At 40.1% G+C, this 16,453-nt stretch overlaps 1 protein-coding gene across 2 annotated transcripts in view; it reads right to left on the minus strand.

Annotated features, from left to right (window-relative positions):
- Positions 1 to 378: 378 nt before the first annotated feature.
- PINX1 (PIN2 (TERF1) interacting telomerase inhibitor 1) overlaps positions 379 to 16,453 on the minus strand; it is an 85,172-nt gene continuing 69,097 nt past the window's right edge. For both annotated transcript variants that reach the window (XM_059177216.1, XM_059177223.1), the window contains exon 7: positions 379 to 1,102. In XM_059177216.1, coding sequence (XP_059033199.1) covers positions 614 to 1,102 — 489 coding nt within the window. In that variant the 3' untranslated portion in view covers positions 379 to 613. The remainder of the gene's footprint in view (positions 1,103 to 16,453) is intronic.

Genomic DNA, 16,453 nt, shown 5'->3' on the forward strand with positions numbered 1-16,453 from the left:
GCTCACTTTGTTATCTTGGGAAGAAGAAGATCTCTGAATACACAGCCACCATCACTTGGTGGAAGAGAGGATATTAAAACAATCTCCCCAACCAAATCAAACTAAACCAAACAACACTCCAATCTGGGAATGTAAGCACATAATACATGCTTGGCAAAAAATGCATGGTTGGCTATAGAACAGAAAGAATTATGTAAATCCAAACTATTGCCTCTTAATCCTTTAATTAGACTGAGTCCTTGAGAAGGAAGCACAATTCATTGTTACTGAAGGAAATCAAGAGCAAATACAGACTGTGACACACCTACACACACACGTGCCCATACACATAATGTAGCATATTCAAATAAATATGAATAAACACTCAGGCTAAAGGGCTCATGGTCTAAAAAGAAATTTATTTGTTTATGAGAGACATGATTTGGGACAATAGAAAGTTCTCCAGGGATGTGTTGGGAAAAATGTGGTGAGAAGACGAGACTCAGCAACCCACGGGCATGTCAAAAGATGTGCACAAACACTCTTGGGTGAACTCTGCTATGACTTCAGGCCAAAGGTGTTTGCTCACAGGGCTCTGACAGCTGAATGGCTAGAAGGCCCTGGCTCGAGGAATTTATTCGGAACCTTGCTTCTTTTTCTTCTTCTTCTTCTTCGTCTTCTTCATTGGTATGTCATGTAATATAGCTTCCACTGCTTCCTCAACTTGCTTTTGCAGCTTTTTCTTTTCTCTTCTTTTTTTGGGCTTTGGGATAATGTCCTGGTCATCAGGGGGCCACACACAATCCTCTCCATCCTCAGCAGAAACACCAGAATTCTCATCCTGACAAGGGTCTCTGAGCTGCCATTCAGCTTGGTCTTTCTTCTTCTTGGCCTGCGGTTCGGTGTAAGTCTCTACATTTTTATCTTTTGCCTCTTTTTTTCTCTTCTTTCCCCTTTTTCTTTCCACTCGGGTCTCTGCAAGGTCAGGCCCTGTTGCTAAGACCTGTGGCTTATTCTTTAGCTCTGCCATCCGCTTGGCAAAGTACTCCTGGATGGTGAAGGCACTGGTCGTTGTAGTGGAAGACACATTCCCATCTGGAGTGGCGGGGCTGGAATCATCATCCTAAGGTGGGGAAAAAAGTTAAAACCAATTAAGCATCAACTGTTAACTCTTCACAGCATCCCAAAGAACTGCACATGGAACTACTCACCCTAAGCAGTAGAAGACCAGGCTAAGTGCCCAGCTTCCACCTTGGCTCTTTGTCTCCCTTTTGGTAGAGCTCAACAGTAAAGCACAGAACAAAATGGCCAGACACTTGGTTGAATACTGTATGTATTCAAAAGACAGAAGCTAACTTTGGGCAAGTCACCTACAGGGAATTGTGAGTAAATAGCTGCTTAGCAACAATGTTATGCCTGATGACTAAGTACCCAGAAGCTCCCTTAAAAACACAGGGACACTGACGTTCTCCAGCTTTGTGATTTTATCAGACACCTATTTCAGCTCTATTATGGATTACACAGGTCTCTGTGCATTGACCCGGAAGCATAGATGACACAGATATATGCTAGCCCTTCCTGTAACAGGAGCCCAATGCCAACCCAGAATCTGGTGTGTCAGGAACACCTGTCTCCTCCACAGACAGGGGTGGCCCTCCAGAAGAGAATGCACTAAGGCTGGAAGTGTATGTGTTCCCTCTTCCACACACAAAGGGTAGGTTATCATGGGGAACCATTCCTTCTCAGCTGGGGCTGGGGGGGAAGAGAGATGGCCCCATCCTTACTCCAACATGGATTAGATACTCATGGCTCTGTTAGTCTTGTTTCCAAATGTGAAGAATTACTCATTCATAACAGCTGGCATTAAGTGAGGTTTACATTTTAATTTTAAATAAATACATTCAACTGTAAGGCTTTAGAAGTGAGAAAATTCCTAACTTGATAGCTTGGGATAAAAAATGAAATGCTACCATCATCATATGGGTTTTGGCTGGCTGACAGGAAGAGGATGAAAATGTGTTCGAGAAAATAAGTACCTACAAGATGAAGAATATAAGGACTATGGTTTATGTAGTCAATGTTTAGAGTAACTATGCCGACAGAAACTTTTGAAATAAGCCCTTAGACAATAATGCTAAACCTGGATTTTCATAATAACCGGGCTTCTTTTCATTTTTACTTACTTGCACAGAAGAGACTGGTTGACCCTTTCATGTTGGAAGGGTAGAAAAATGGCTTTCTGAATAAATCCATTTCCAAATTAGGATTCTACAAATTTTTCTGAACTTGTCAGGCAAAGTTCTGCCTATGCAGCTAACTTTATGACAAACCAACACATATAAATGGACCACACCATGTTCTTGACACAGAACTCAAAAACCAGCTCAGTGGAATCAACGTAGCATCCTTTTTCAAATTCCAGCAGAATCAATACTCCATCAATGAACAACTGGGTTTTAGAGGCTATTGCCTCAGAGAGCTCTCACGAAAGGATACCATACCAACAGTATCACAACTTACCCAATTAACACAAACCTTATTTTACTCAGGGCTAAAAACACAAAATTGTGGGGGCGCCTGGGTGGCTCAGTGGGTTAAAGCCTCTGCCTTCGGCTCAGGTCATGATCCCAGGGTCCTGGGATTGAGCCCCGCATCCGGCTCTCTGCTCAGCGGGGAGCCTGCTTCCTCCTCTCTCTCTGCCTACCTCTCTGCCTACTTGTGATCTCTGTCTATCAAATAAATAAATAAATCTTTAAAAAAAAAAACCACACAAAATTGTGTGGTCAATTTTTAAATTTCCAAATGTAAACAGCAGAACATATGGAATAAACCAACTAAGTGCTGGAACAACTTCATATGCTACCTATCAAGCATTCAATTCTGGCTGCAATCCCATCATGTAATTTTGCAAAATATTTAAAAACAGCTGCCCCAGGAAAGTGAAACAAGGTCACTTGTCTTTTTAATTCTTTAAATGTTGAAAAAGCTGAAATTCTGCATAGCAGAATGAGAAATCTTCTCAAGGTGTCCTGATGCCAGCTAATCCCAGTTTGATGGGCAAGAATGCTCTTGCCTTCCATTTAAGGTACAAAGCCACACCCAGACAGAAGACAGTCTGTGAAGGTGTCCTGTTTATGTAAAGCAGGTCTCATTTAGTTTCATGGCATTAAAAGGAGTTTATTTTATGCAGGCCAGCTCATCTGGTGTCTGAGGAACTGAAATTTAAATTGTATCCTATGGCTCCTTACCTTGCTCACCTATGTATTACCTCCTTAATTCCTGCTTTTAACAGTTAAATCACAGGAACTAATTGCTGGCATTAATCACACTTTTAATTATTAGGAAATATAAGACTATTTTTGAGTCAGTTGTTGAATTCAGCAGGCCTTTCTAATTCCAGAAAATAACTATGATCATAATCAACTCCTTATGGTGATAAGGATTTTAATAACCACGGGCCATTGCACACCAAACTTAGCAGGGCATGGAGACAAGCAAAAGGTGCCAGCACCCAAATCCTATTTATCTCAAAGAAAGTGTAGGCAAAACAATGACTTGCCGGGGAGAGCCATTTAATGCCAGGGGCAGCCACCCTCCCACATCACAGGAATGTATCTGTTTTAAAAGCCACAGAAACAGAAGTAATCAGTTGCAGATCTGACTCTTGTAAGGGCAGTGCCTAGGACTCCTACAGCATAAGCTCTTATTTTGATTTTATAAATCATAAACCTAGTTTCTTACTATAGCAACTGTCATCCCTGTATTCTATATTCTTGGCCATGAATATGAAAAATATACACCTTTTTAAGAAAACTAAAACTTTTTTCATGTTTGGTCTTTATTTCAAAGTAAGACTGAAAAAATGCAACAGTTGCTTCTAATCATTTGAAACAGACAACTTGCATCTTTCCACATTTCCATTAATCACAAAATACAACCTCAAAAAAAAAAATCTATAATGCCACAAAGTGACTTCTACTTTTTCATAAACTTTGAGAATGCACCAATTTGCTAACAGTGTTCTAAATATCAGCCAAATAAATGACCAATACTTTGAAAACTTCCATTTCCATACAAAATGCTACCAAGAGAGGTATAGTTCTTACTAAACATTTGATTTACGCTTAAGGATTCAGGTAACCTTTTTTTTTTTTTTTTGAATTCTAATCCTTGCTGTTAACTAATGAAGGTCTTTAATGGATCCCATAGATTCTCTAAGCCTGTTACCTATTATTAAGTCAAAGAAGTAGGTTAAAGGAGATCACTTCCAAAGTGCCTTGGAGGTCTAAAACTTACTGATCTCTGAAGAGACGTTTGTGCTGCTCATATCACAGAGAAGGTACAGTGAGGCAGTATAAGCAGGCAGAAGAGATGAGCTCTGGTCATAGCAAAGCACCACCCCAACTGTTAAGCCAAGATGCTGCAGTGACACCAATATACATGCAGTCTACCCATGGGAAAAACATTTCTACACCACCTGTAAGAGAGCAGGCAGTCAACAAGGAGATTGAGTAATACCATTCAGAATAGCTGAAAGAGCCAAATACTATTTTGTACTGAAGAGTTGTTAAGAATTTGTTTAAAAGAACAGACACTACATAGAGGATTAAATCAGTGAAAGCAAAAAACTGGAGTGACTATTAACTATAAATCTGTTTTATACCTATATCCTGAAAATCATCCTAAATACTTCTAAGAAAGGTCACAAAAATCTAAAACTTGTTTCCCCATAAAGCAAATTCCCATAAAGCTTTACTTAAATCTGCTATGTTTAAGCTAACTTCATTGTCTCATTAACTTACAAAGTAAAGGAAAAACAAAAAAAATTGTCTTTCACAAAGTCCAATATACAGCTTTTTTTTAAAACCAAGAACATATTACTATTTTTTTAAATTTTATTTTTCCAGTGTTCCAAGATTCATTGTTTATGCACCACACCCACTGTTCCATGCAATACGTACCCTCCTTAATACCCACCACCAGGCTCACCCAGCCCCCCTACCCCAAAGCCCCCTGTTTCTCAGAGTCCAGACTCTCATGCTTTAGCTCCCCCTCTGATTTCCCTCAGTTCACTTCTCTGTTCCTTCTCCTAATGTCCTCCATATTATTCCTTATGCTCCACAAGTAATTTAAACCATATAATAATCGACTCACTGCTTGACTTATTATTTCACTCAGCATAATCTCCTCCAGTCCTGTCCATGTAAAAAATGATAATAAATTCTCTTTTTGTACTTAACAATTTTGAAGGTTCTCTTTTTCTATACCTTGGCTTCAAAATCCCCATCGATCCTTCACATACCCTAAATTTGTGTTCTCCAAAGGCAGAGCGTGGGGGAAATGCTAAAGATTTTACCCAACTGGAATTAAAACTGGTGGCCTTCTGGAATGAATGATGGGCAGCCTCTCCCTTGGCTTTTATGCCTTCACAGCCTAAGATTCTTTAAGTCCTGGCTTGAGTGGGCCAAGAGTTTTAATAGCTGCCTAGTTATGGCACGCTCAAGGAGAAATGCAGGCTTTCACTTTGGTCCAGTGACCGATACAGGTTGTAGAGTCGTCTGTGTGGGAGCTGGGCTCTGCCTGTGGAATCCCCCCAGGGTTTACGCTAACTACAGCCTCCTGTCAGTTCACGTGGTCAGGGACATGTCCGAAGTAAATGTGCATTTCCAGGACCAAGCAGGATACCTAAGACGAAGCTTTGCAAAGAAAGAGGTCCATGAACGAGGAGGGGAAATGATAAGGGAATAACAAAAGCAGTTTTAAAACAAACCTCTCCCTAAATTTGTAATATGTCCACTGTATTGCCTTCCTTTTTGTCAATTACTCAAAAAGACCCAAGGGTACATTTAGAGTCTTGAAATCTTTTCCATGTATTTTAGAACCTACTCTTTTAAAAATATAAAGTGCAACAGTTCCTTGTGTTGTTCTGTTTCCTGAGTTAATATAGTCTGTTCCCAGAAAATCTCAGTCTTCTCATTTCTCTGAGCTTACAAAAGTACATGTTAACCAGTCAGAATGGTTAAAATTAGCAAGTCAGGAAACGACAGGTGTTGACAAGGATACAGAGAAAGGGGAACCCTCCCCTACACTGTTGGTGGGAATGCAAGCTGGTGCAGCCGCTCTGGAAAACAGTACGGAGGTTCCTCAAAAAGTTGGAAATAGAGCTACCCCATGACCCAGCAATCACGCTACTGGGTATTTACCCTAAAGATATAAATGTAGGGATCCAAAGGGGCACGTGCACTCGAATGTTTATAGCAGCAATGTCCACAATAGCAAACTGTGGAAAGAACCTAGATGTCCATCAATAGATAAACCAATAAAGATGTGGTATATACATAATGGAATACTATGCAGCCATTTGCAACAATGTGGATGGAACTAGAGGGTATTACGCTAAGCGAAGTAAGTCAATCAGAGAAAGACAATTATCATATGATCTCTCTGATATGAGGAATTTGAGAGGCAGAATGGGGATCATGGGGGGTATGGAGGGAAAAATGAAACGAGATGAGATCGGGAGGGAGACAAACCATAAAAGACTCGTAATACCCCAAAACAAACTGAGGGTTGCTGGGGGGCGGGAAGAGAGAGAGAGGGTGGCTGGGTGATGGACATTGGGACGGTATATGCTATGGTGAGTGCTGTGAATTATGCAAGACTGATAATTCACAGACCTGAACACTGAAGCAAATAATATATGTTAATAAAAAAAATACACACTGTTTTTAATTTGTAGTTAAAATAATGCAACTTTGGAGAATTTCATTTGAAATGTGAAGCAAGATACAATTAACAGAGGGAAATGCATGTGCAAATTAGTGGTTGTTTTCATGAGGGATTTAATCTTCATGTTCATTTAAAAGTAGGTGATTATTGTGTGTCTAAAATTTTACTGTGAGAAAATATTGGTCCTGGGTATACAAAATAAAGAATTAATAATGTTTTTTTTTTTTTAAAGATTTTATTTATTTATCAGAGAGAGAGAGAGGGAGAGAACAAGCACAGGCAGACAGAATGGCAGGCAGAGGCAGAGGGAGAAGCAGGTTCCCCGCTGAGCAAGGAGCCCGATGTGGGACTCGATCCCAGGACGCTGGGATCATGACCTGAGCTGAAGGCAGCTGCTTAACCAACTGAGCCACCCAGGCGTCCCAAGAATTCATAATGTTTAAACTAAAAAAAAAAAAAAAAAATCTGACAATCAGTTTTCCCAAATGATAGCTGGGGCCTTAATTTCTACCCAAGCAATAAATATTTTGTGGGATGTAACTCAGAAGTGCCTGTTCCTCAATTCACAGAACCTCAATGGTTTAAAGCTAGAAGGTACCTGTGGGAATGCTGCAGTCAGTTACAGAAGGAAACTTGACCCAACAAGGCCATACCTGATGTACTGAAGAAAGCAGCCACCATTTCTGAGATGCCTTCAAAATGCCAGTCACTTATTACCATAAGTCAGGCCATGTGACCCTCACAGCAGCCCAAGGAAAGGAACTGTCTCCATTTTACAGATCAAAGCGCTTAACTGCAGAAGGTCTTGGGGCCACAAGGCTGCCAGAAACAAAGCCCTTTCTCTTTCCACTATAGCATCCTAACTTTTGGCCTATGTCACAGATTCACTTGTTGCTGCTGCTTTCTTCAGAAATCATCCTAATATGGAAATGTGTATCAGTTGGTCATATAACCCATGGACTAAGATCCACGCTCAACTTTGACGAGGGCAGAAGGTAACTGATGCAAAAAGCTTGACGTAGAAAAAATGTCACCAGAAATAGATATTACTTTCTAAAAAGAAAAAAACAAAAACAAAAACAAAAAAAACAAACAAACCCTTATGTAGTTTGCAGTTTATATAAATAAAAAATAGCCTAAAACCAGGCTGAAGAGGTTTATAATTAGTCAAATTAGCATGTAAATTCACTTAGCAAAGTGTGAGGGTTTTGAAGCAGGAAGTAAAAGTTGAGTCCAAACTTCCACCTAAGGTAAGACTCCCTCATGGACAGATGTCTTACAACTTCCAGCCAGATACCTCTAATACCAAAAACGATTACTTGGGGAGGCGGGCAGTACCTCCTACTGTTAACTTGCTTTGTCTCCGTTTTCTCAAAAGCAGTAGTTACATTCCAGTGGTCAAGCCTATATATACTTGCGCCATTATGAGGGCTGGAGAATCTTGGGACCTAAACCTATCTTTGGCAGTTCTGAATTACCATTGGAATTGGGAGCAGTGGGACAGAATGGATGTAAAGGAAACAAGACTTTGCAAAGAGAGATCCTTACAACATCAATTATAATACATCACAATCATCTCAGGTGCCTGAAAGATGCCCAAAACTACACATGTCAACTTTTCTCCAGTATCCACAGAATTTTGAGTTTATTGGGTGTTTCTCTTACATAAATCTCTCCTAGAGGCTCTGCAGCTTAATGAGCTATCTGCTCAAACACCTCTGGGTTCACAGTTCTCTTTGCCTTTCAAACATGTATACTAAGGTGGATTAACAGCAAAATGCCCAAATAAAAAGGATTTTCCTTATTGCCTTCAAAAGGATGTTGTTAGTATCTTTCAGGGCAAGAAAACAGAGCAGTTTGGGTTGAGAATTCAGTGAGATGTTTTGGGCAAATGCACTATAAATATAAAATCTTAACTTATGATAGATTTAGTACAGCAATGGGATTTCAAAGGCAAAAGTCTTTCAGCTCACTGGCCTCTCACATACGTGACATCTTAAGTGACAAGACGACTGAAGCCTTTTGATTTCCATGTTAAAACACATTCTACAACAGCAATCCTTCAACTTTCCTCATTGAAAGAAAAAGCAGAGGCCCTGAGCTCGAAAGCAATGGATTTAGCAAGTGATTAGCTCTGACAGCTGGTGCCTGCAGTGAGCAGATGCTCACTTCCTCTCTTCTCTGTCCTCAGCTTGGGCTGGATCAGTCTGTGCAAAGGTAAGAAAGCTTGCAGAGTGAGTGCTTTGAAAGAACATTTTGTATCTTTTCCAAGTTTTTCAGCAGGACAGTTCTGAGAAACACAAATTATGTCTTGACGTACTCTTGGGATGTAGAAACTGCACCCATTCATTTTGGACAGAGATAAAGTTATGGAGTGATTTCATCACTTACAGGATGAGGCACTGCTGGAATATGTACGCGCTACAGCCTCTGCCAACAGATGGGGCAGAATGGGCTGATGCAGTCACGCATTATGCGGGGCCTAGGATGTTCTTGTAGAGCCTTTCCACATAGTCAGGTGCATCAGCTTCTTGAAGATGGAGTGCAAAACTGCCTCCTTCAACAAGGCTGATCACTTGTGACATATCCTCTCTTGTTTACTGTCTGTGACTAGCAATTAATGAGCTACTTTTATTTTCTGATTCTGTATAATTTGCTGTGTAAGCATCTTCCCAGGGAAATGTTAAGTTCCTTGAGGGCAGAGACCATTCCTATTTCATTTATATTCAGAACACACTCTCCAGGGAGGAACAACCACATGGTAGGTGCTCAAGGAAAGCACAGAAGATACAAAGCCCAAGCAGATCAAGGCTGATACTCTCACTACCACCCACTGAGCCGTAAGTTTTGTATATATTGGTAGAGATCTGTGCCTGCCCGGCAGGCCTAATGACTAGAAGGTGCTTGGAAGGGTAGGAAGAAGAGAGTCAGCATTTTGCAGTATACATTCTTCCCATCCAGATGAAACCATTTCCTTCTCATCAGATGCATGGCATGTATTAGAAGCACACTCTGCAGGGGCTCCAGCAGAGGTCTCTGGAACAGCGATGACAAACTATGGCCCATGGGCCAAATCCAGCCTGCTGCTGATCTCTAAACACCTCACAAGTTAAAAAACAGGTTTACATTTTAGGAGTGCCTACATGGCTCAGCTGGTTAAGTGTCCAACTCTTGATTTCAACTCAGGTCATGATCTCAGGGTTGTGAGACTGAGCCCTGCTTGAGATTCTCTCTTTCCCTCTGCCCCCACCCTAAATATATATATATATATATTTTTTCATTTTAAATGGTTAGGGGAAATCAAAAGACTATCTTATGACTTGTGACAACTATATGCATTTCAAATATCAATGTCCTTAAATAAAGTTTTGAATTGCAACAGTAAAGAATTTGTGGAAGTCTGTTTCTCTCTAGAGAGAAATAAACATAATAGATGCTAAGTAAGTATTTGCTGAACAAATAAATTATCAAATATCTGCTTTTGGAAGTATTAGATGCTCTGAAGTATACACACATACACACATATACATACAGACACATACATCTACATCCACATTTATATGGAACTGGGGGGCTTTGGGTTTGATGGGAGTTCTTAATGTCCATCACTTGTTATCTTCCTGAATTAATGCTGGTGAATAGTAGAGAGGCTGCTAACTGCTATCTGATTTCAAGTAGCAAAGGATGGTAGACAAGGAGAAAGTCTGATGAAGTGATCCAGACATCAAAGAGAATTCTCAACACCCTACAAACCTACAGAGATATCTTTCTAATAATTAGGCATTAGAACTTTCTTGGAATTTACAAACTCAGATGAATAAACTGGACACCCTCAGAGAAGATAATGGAAAACTAAAAGGGACAAAATATCTCGCTCTGCACTGAACAACAGGAGGGCAATACAAATAATGCCAAATTCCTCATATGAAGGCCAATGCTAACAAAACTGTTCATGTCTATTTTTTTTTTCTTTTGCCTCCTCAGTTGTTCCAACTGCCATCCATTAAAAGAACCAACATAAACGTGTTTCAAAATGATGGTTCTCTATGGCAATAATTTTTCAAGTAACTGACATCAAAACTCCTGACAAGAGTCATACAGCCTCTGGGGAAAAAGAGGGGAAAGAAAGAGGAGCAGGTTTCTTGCCTCCCTGAAAGATCCTAAGGCTCAGAAGTTGCAGTGACTCATGTGACAACATTTCACAACATACTAGCCCTTAGAAGATAAACGAACCTCCTGCAAAGCTAGAAATGATCAATGTGACGTAGATACCAACTTCTTTAAATGAAGTCTAAAATTAATCCAAACTGACTATATTTTATAATTCTAGGTCAACTGGTTCTCTTTGCTGTTCTCTGGAGGCAGGACAAATATCTTTTATCCATAGTTGAAGGGTAGTCTCTGAATCTTTTTTTTTAAAGATTTTATTTATTTGACAGATACACAGAGATCACAAGCAGGCAAAGAGGCAGGCAGAGAGAAAGGGGGAAACAGGCTCCCCACCGAGCAGAGAGCCCAATGCGGGGTTCAATACCATGACCCTGAGATCATGACCCAAGCTGAAGGCTGAGGCTAATCCACTGAGCCACCCAGGCGCTCCTAGTCTCTGAATCTTAATGAGCAAAAGCAGAGGCTATCTGAGAATCTGATTCTTCCATCTTTACTCCAGAAAAAACATGATAATTGCTTAGGAGTCATGAAAACTCATACTCAGCTTCCTTATTATAGAAAGCACAGCATTTTTTGAAGAGTTCAGAGAACCCAGTACTTTGAAACTAGGATTAGAGGAAGAATAGTTATCTGGAATAGTCAAGATTACTTTTTTTTAAGATTTTATTTATTTGACAGAGAAGAGACAGTGAGAGAGGGAACACAAGCAGGGGAAGTTGGGGAGGGAAAAGCAGATCCTCCACTGAGCAGGGAGCCTGATGTGGAACTTGATCCCAGGACGCCGAGATTATGACCTGAGCTGAAGGCAGATGCTTAAAGACTGAGTCACTGAGGTGCCCTCAAGATTACTTTTAAGAGAAAGGTAAATTAGGTAAATGAAGTCACTAACAAAAGAAAGTCCCTCAGTTCTTGTATATTATATAAGGTTAATAACCCTTCTATACTCTTTTTAATTGACCAGAAATCAAAATAACAATTAAAAACATTTAAAAATACTTTTTAGGGGCACCTGGGTGGCTCAGTGGTTAAAGCCTCTGCCTTCGGCTCAGGTTATGATCCCAGGGTCCTGGGATCGAGCCTCACATTGGGTTCTCAGGAGCCTGCCTCCTTCTCTCTCTCTCTCTCTGCCTGCCTCTCTGCCTGCTTGTGCTCTGTCTGTCAAATAGATAAAAATCTTAAAGAAAAAAAAAAAACTTTTTAGGAGTAGATTTGGTAGGGCAAAATAATTCTATTTTTAAAGGATATTTAAGTTATTAGTATGAGTAAATTAAATAAAATTCTGAACTCGGGGAGTCACATAATGTAATAAAAGTAAATGACACAAAAATATGACCTTGAAAAGGCTCAGGTCCAATGATTTGGCCATTTTGTCCCTCATGAACAGCCACTGAGCACCTATCATTTACCTGACCATGGTTGGGACCTTGATAAGAAGCTCCCATCCCAAGGGAGACAGACTGTAAAAAAATAATATCAATAAAAAAATAAGACCAGAGTAGATCTCATGTAAGTAGTTTTCCCACCACATCAAAAATTAAAATTTAAAAAATGCACTGGGAGAAACTAAATGATAAGAAAACCAACTGCAAAACAACTCAGTTCAATAAATCCCTAATCGAGGGGTGCCTGGGTGGCTCAGTGGGTTAAGCTGCTGCCTTCGGCTCAGGTCATGATCTCACGGTCCTGGGATCGAGTCCCACATCGGGCTCTCTGCTTAGCGGGGAGCCTGCTTCCTCCTCTCTCTCTCTGCCTGCCTCTCTGCCTATTTGTGATCTCTCTGTCAAATAAATAAATAAAATCTTTAAAAAAAAATAAAAATAAATAAATCCCTAATCGATTAAAGGGAGACCACAATTCTAAAGAGTTCATAGAAAATAAATTAGCCATCAGGGAAAGTCATATCAAAACTACAATGAGATACCACCTTATCCCAGTCAGAATGGCAAAAATTAACAAGGCAGGAAACAACAAGTGTTGGCAAGGATGTGGAGAAAGGGGAACCCTCTTACACTATTGGTGGGAATGCAAGTTGGTACAGCCACTCTGGAAAACAGTATGGCGGTTCCTCAAAAAGTTAAAAATGGAGCTACCCTCCCACCCAGCAACTGCACTACTGGGTATTTATTCCAAAGGTACAGATGTAGTGAAAAGAAGGAGCACATGCACCCCAAGGTTCATAGTAGCAATGACCACAATAGTCAAGCTGTGGAAGGAGCCAAGATGCCCTTCAACAGACGAATGGATAAAGATGTGGTTCATATACACAATGGACTATCACTCAGCCATCAGAAAGGATGAACACCCACCATTTGCATCAACATGGATAGAACTGAAGGGGTTTATGCTAAGTCTCAAGCAGAGAAAGACAATTATCATATGGTTTCACTCATATGTGGAACATAAAAAATAGAACAGAGCATCACAGGGGAAGGGAGGTAAAACTGAATGGGAAGAAATCAGAGAGGGAGACAAACCATGAGAGACTCTAGACACTGGGAAACAAACTGAGCAACTGGCTGTTGGAAGTGTCCAGTGAACAATTTCTTCCAAAACTAGTAACAAAGCATTAAGCCTGGCCTCCTTAATACTGTAAAGTCTTGCAAACTGGGTCCTGAGGATCTAGAATATTCAGAATGACATCATGCTTCCTGCTTCACCTGGTGAGGTTCCAAAGAGGACCCAGAGGGGAGATGGTGATGCCCAGACCCACATCACTGGTGTCCCTGCAGACTATTTCATGAGAAGCGAAGCATTGCCTTCTCACAAGCCACGGCCATGCTCTAACCCAAAGGTTCATCCTATTTTCGTTACATTATAGGATGAAAATCTGGGAGAGAATGTTATTTCTGTTTTCCTGGCAGGAGAGAGGGTTAGGAGGAAAAACGAGCCAATATTTCACTCTTCTCTTCCAAAACTGAGCCATCTGTATGTCAATTTCTTATTATCACAAAAGCTCTCAAAACCATTTGCTTGATCTGTCAACAAACAAAAAGCCAAATCTAATCCTTTCAGTCCAAACCTACGCCCTGGCAAAAGTCTAACTAAACAAAACAGTACAGTGACTTAACAACTCTTGGGTTATTTTGGTAGTTCTTCCCTTTACACCCCCCCCCCCCCGCCACTTCTTTTTCTTTTCTTCTTCTTTATTATGAGTGTCTTATTATAAATTGGGTTTGTGAACTATAAGACAATATAAATTTTTACTGGTATTAAAACAACTTTCAAAAAAGCAATGACCCACTTTCTCCTTTCTGGCTCTTATAGAAAGTAGAGGCAGGCTCCCAAAGCCTGTTTGAAGTCCTTGCTGCCAGGAGATGGTCGGTTTATGTCTCTTGTCCTAGGACAGGAAAAGGATGCACTCTCGGCACTGTGTGCTAGGGAGAGATAAGGCCAGAGATTTCTGTCCTCAGCACCTTATCAGCTTTTCCTGCTACTTTCCAGAGCAGACAGCACCATGACTGGCTGGCAATAAACTAAACTAGTCTAAGGGTGTGTGTGTGTGTGTGTGTGTGTGTGTGTGTGTAGCTTGAGATAGGTGGGGGGAGGTAGAAAGGGGTATAAAATGAGGAAAAGAGATGAAGTTTTCAATATATCTTAAAATGGTTTGGTCCAAATAAAGTTGCCCTTCTCCCTCACCCCCCAAACACATTTGTTTTTGATCTCTTTTTGCTAAAACTGCCATTAACAGGGATAAAAGGTTTTATAAGAACTTCCTTTCTGGTTGGAATGCACTACCACTTTCCTTGCTTTGAGCCCTGCCCCTAACTGCCGTATGCTACTGGCTTCTGGGCACGTAGCACAAGACCCATCTGCTGTCTATGCATATACGGGGGCCTATAAACCACAGGCTGCAGAGAGAATGTTTTCTTAGGGCACATGTGTCTCATTGAGACAACTGGTATTTTCTGTGGCCAATTCCATTTCCATCTTGCAGAGGAAGGAGCAAGGCTATGAGAGGCTCCTCCAAATACAGAAGGATGTCACTGGTAACCTCTTTCATTCTGCAACAAATCACACCTGTAAATCCAAAAAGGCTTCTATGCTTTAGAAATCCTGGTCTTTTTCCAGCTGGGGGAACAAAGACAGCTGCTGGGGAAGAATCTAGACTAAGCAGGGAAATTTAAAATTAGTTATGGCCTTAGTTATTTCTAATGAACTCATACAGAAGTGATACATATTTAGCAGTCTTCTTTTTAAAACTTTTACCATGGAAATTTCCAAACATAGAAAAGCTGAGAAAACAGTAAAATGAACCCAATAATATCCAATACTGAGCTTTAACCATTATCAACACAAAACCATTACCAACTTTACTTCCATTAATTCAAAGCAAATCAAAGATATCATGTATTTTCATCTACAAATGTTTTAGTATGTGTGTCTACAAGGTAAGAGCTCTAAGAAAAATCCATAAGATTAACAGAAATTGTTTAACATCACTAAATATCTAGCCTGTATTCACATTGGTTTAATTGTCTTTTAATTCTTTTATTAATTTCAATTCAACTTATAATTGTCTTTTATTTCTTATTATAGTTCCTTTGAATCAGTTTCCAAATAAGGTCCACGTATATATTGTGATTAGTTGGTAGGTCTCTTGTCTTTTAGGCTATTCATTCTCATTCCCTCTTTTGCTTTTTCAATTTCTTACTGATGAAACCAAGGCATTTGTGCTACTAAGTTCTCTCAGAATCTGAATTTTGCTGGATGGATCCCTGTGGTTAAGATGTCCCTGTCTCATGGATGTCCTGTAAAGTTAAATCTCGAGGCAGCTTTGTTTTCCAATGTAATACTCCTCCAATACAACATGTTGATTTATGAAAAAGTGGGATGGGTTCATGGTTAAATAAGCTTGGGAAACAAGCCTATGCTATTCCTCCTTTTGATTCATAATGCACACTGTCATCTGAGGTATCTAGTAGCGGTTAAACTTCAGAACTTACCAAGTTATTTCACTTTGGAACCCTTTTTGGCATAAAATTCATTGACACCCCATGGAATTAGTGTTCTGCTGAACCTGCTTTAAGAAGGTGTGTTTACACAGATACTGCCATGGTCTGGATAAGATGAGCAGTTCTTCTGATTAAATCTTAGAGCTAAATCTTTGATTTCCCTTGTTCTAAGGGGGCAGGCTTTTCCCAATGAACCATACATTTTATGCAAAACTGGCAGACACCTGGAAGGGAAGTGACAAGAAGACCAGACAAGCATTCTGTCATGAACAACCAGCTTGCTAGGTGACTTTGGGAAGAGAGGTTAGCTCTTCTCCAGATATCCCATTATTGACATGGAACTATCCATTCCCAGGCTTAGTCAAAAATATCACTTTTCCATCCTGTAATGGAAGGTGATAGAGGAATAACATGTCCTATATCACACAAGTATGTATGTATCAAGTTTTAAGACTGCCTATACTCTAATCATTTTTTTACAGAATTATGTGCAAGCATTAAGAGCTATATGTTCTGACCAATCAGATAATCTGGGTGAAGAAAGATCTTAAAACCAGGTTCCACTTAAAAGTTTGTGCATAGTTCAAACTACAGAATAATTAGTAATTTCTAATATAATTAAG

Source organism: Mustela lutreola, chromosome 1 (genome assembly GCF_030435805.1).
Source record: "Mustela lutreola isolate mMusLut2 chromosome 1, mMusLut2.pri, whole genome shotgun sequence".
NCBI lineage: Eukaryota > Metazoa > Chordata > Mammalia > Carnivora > Mustelidae > Mustela > Mustela lutreola.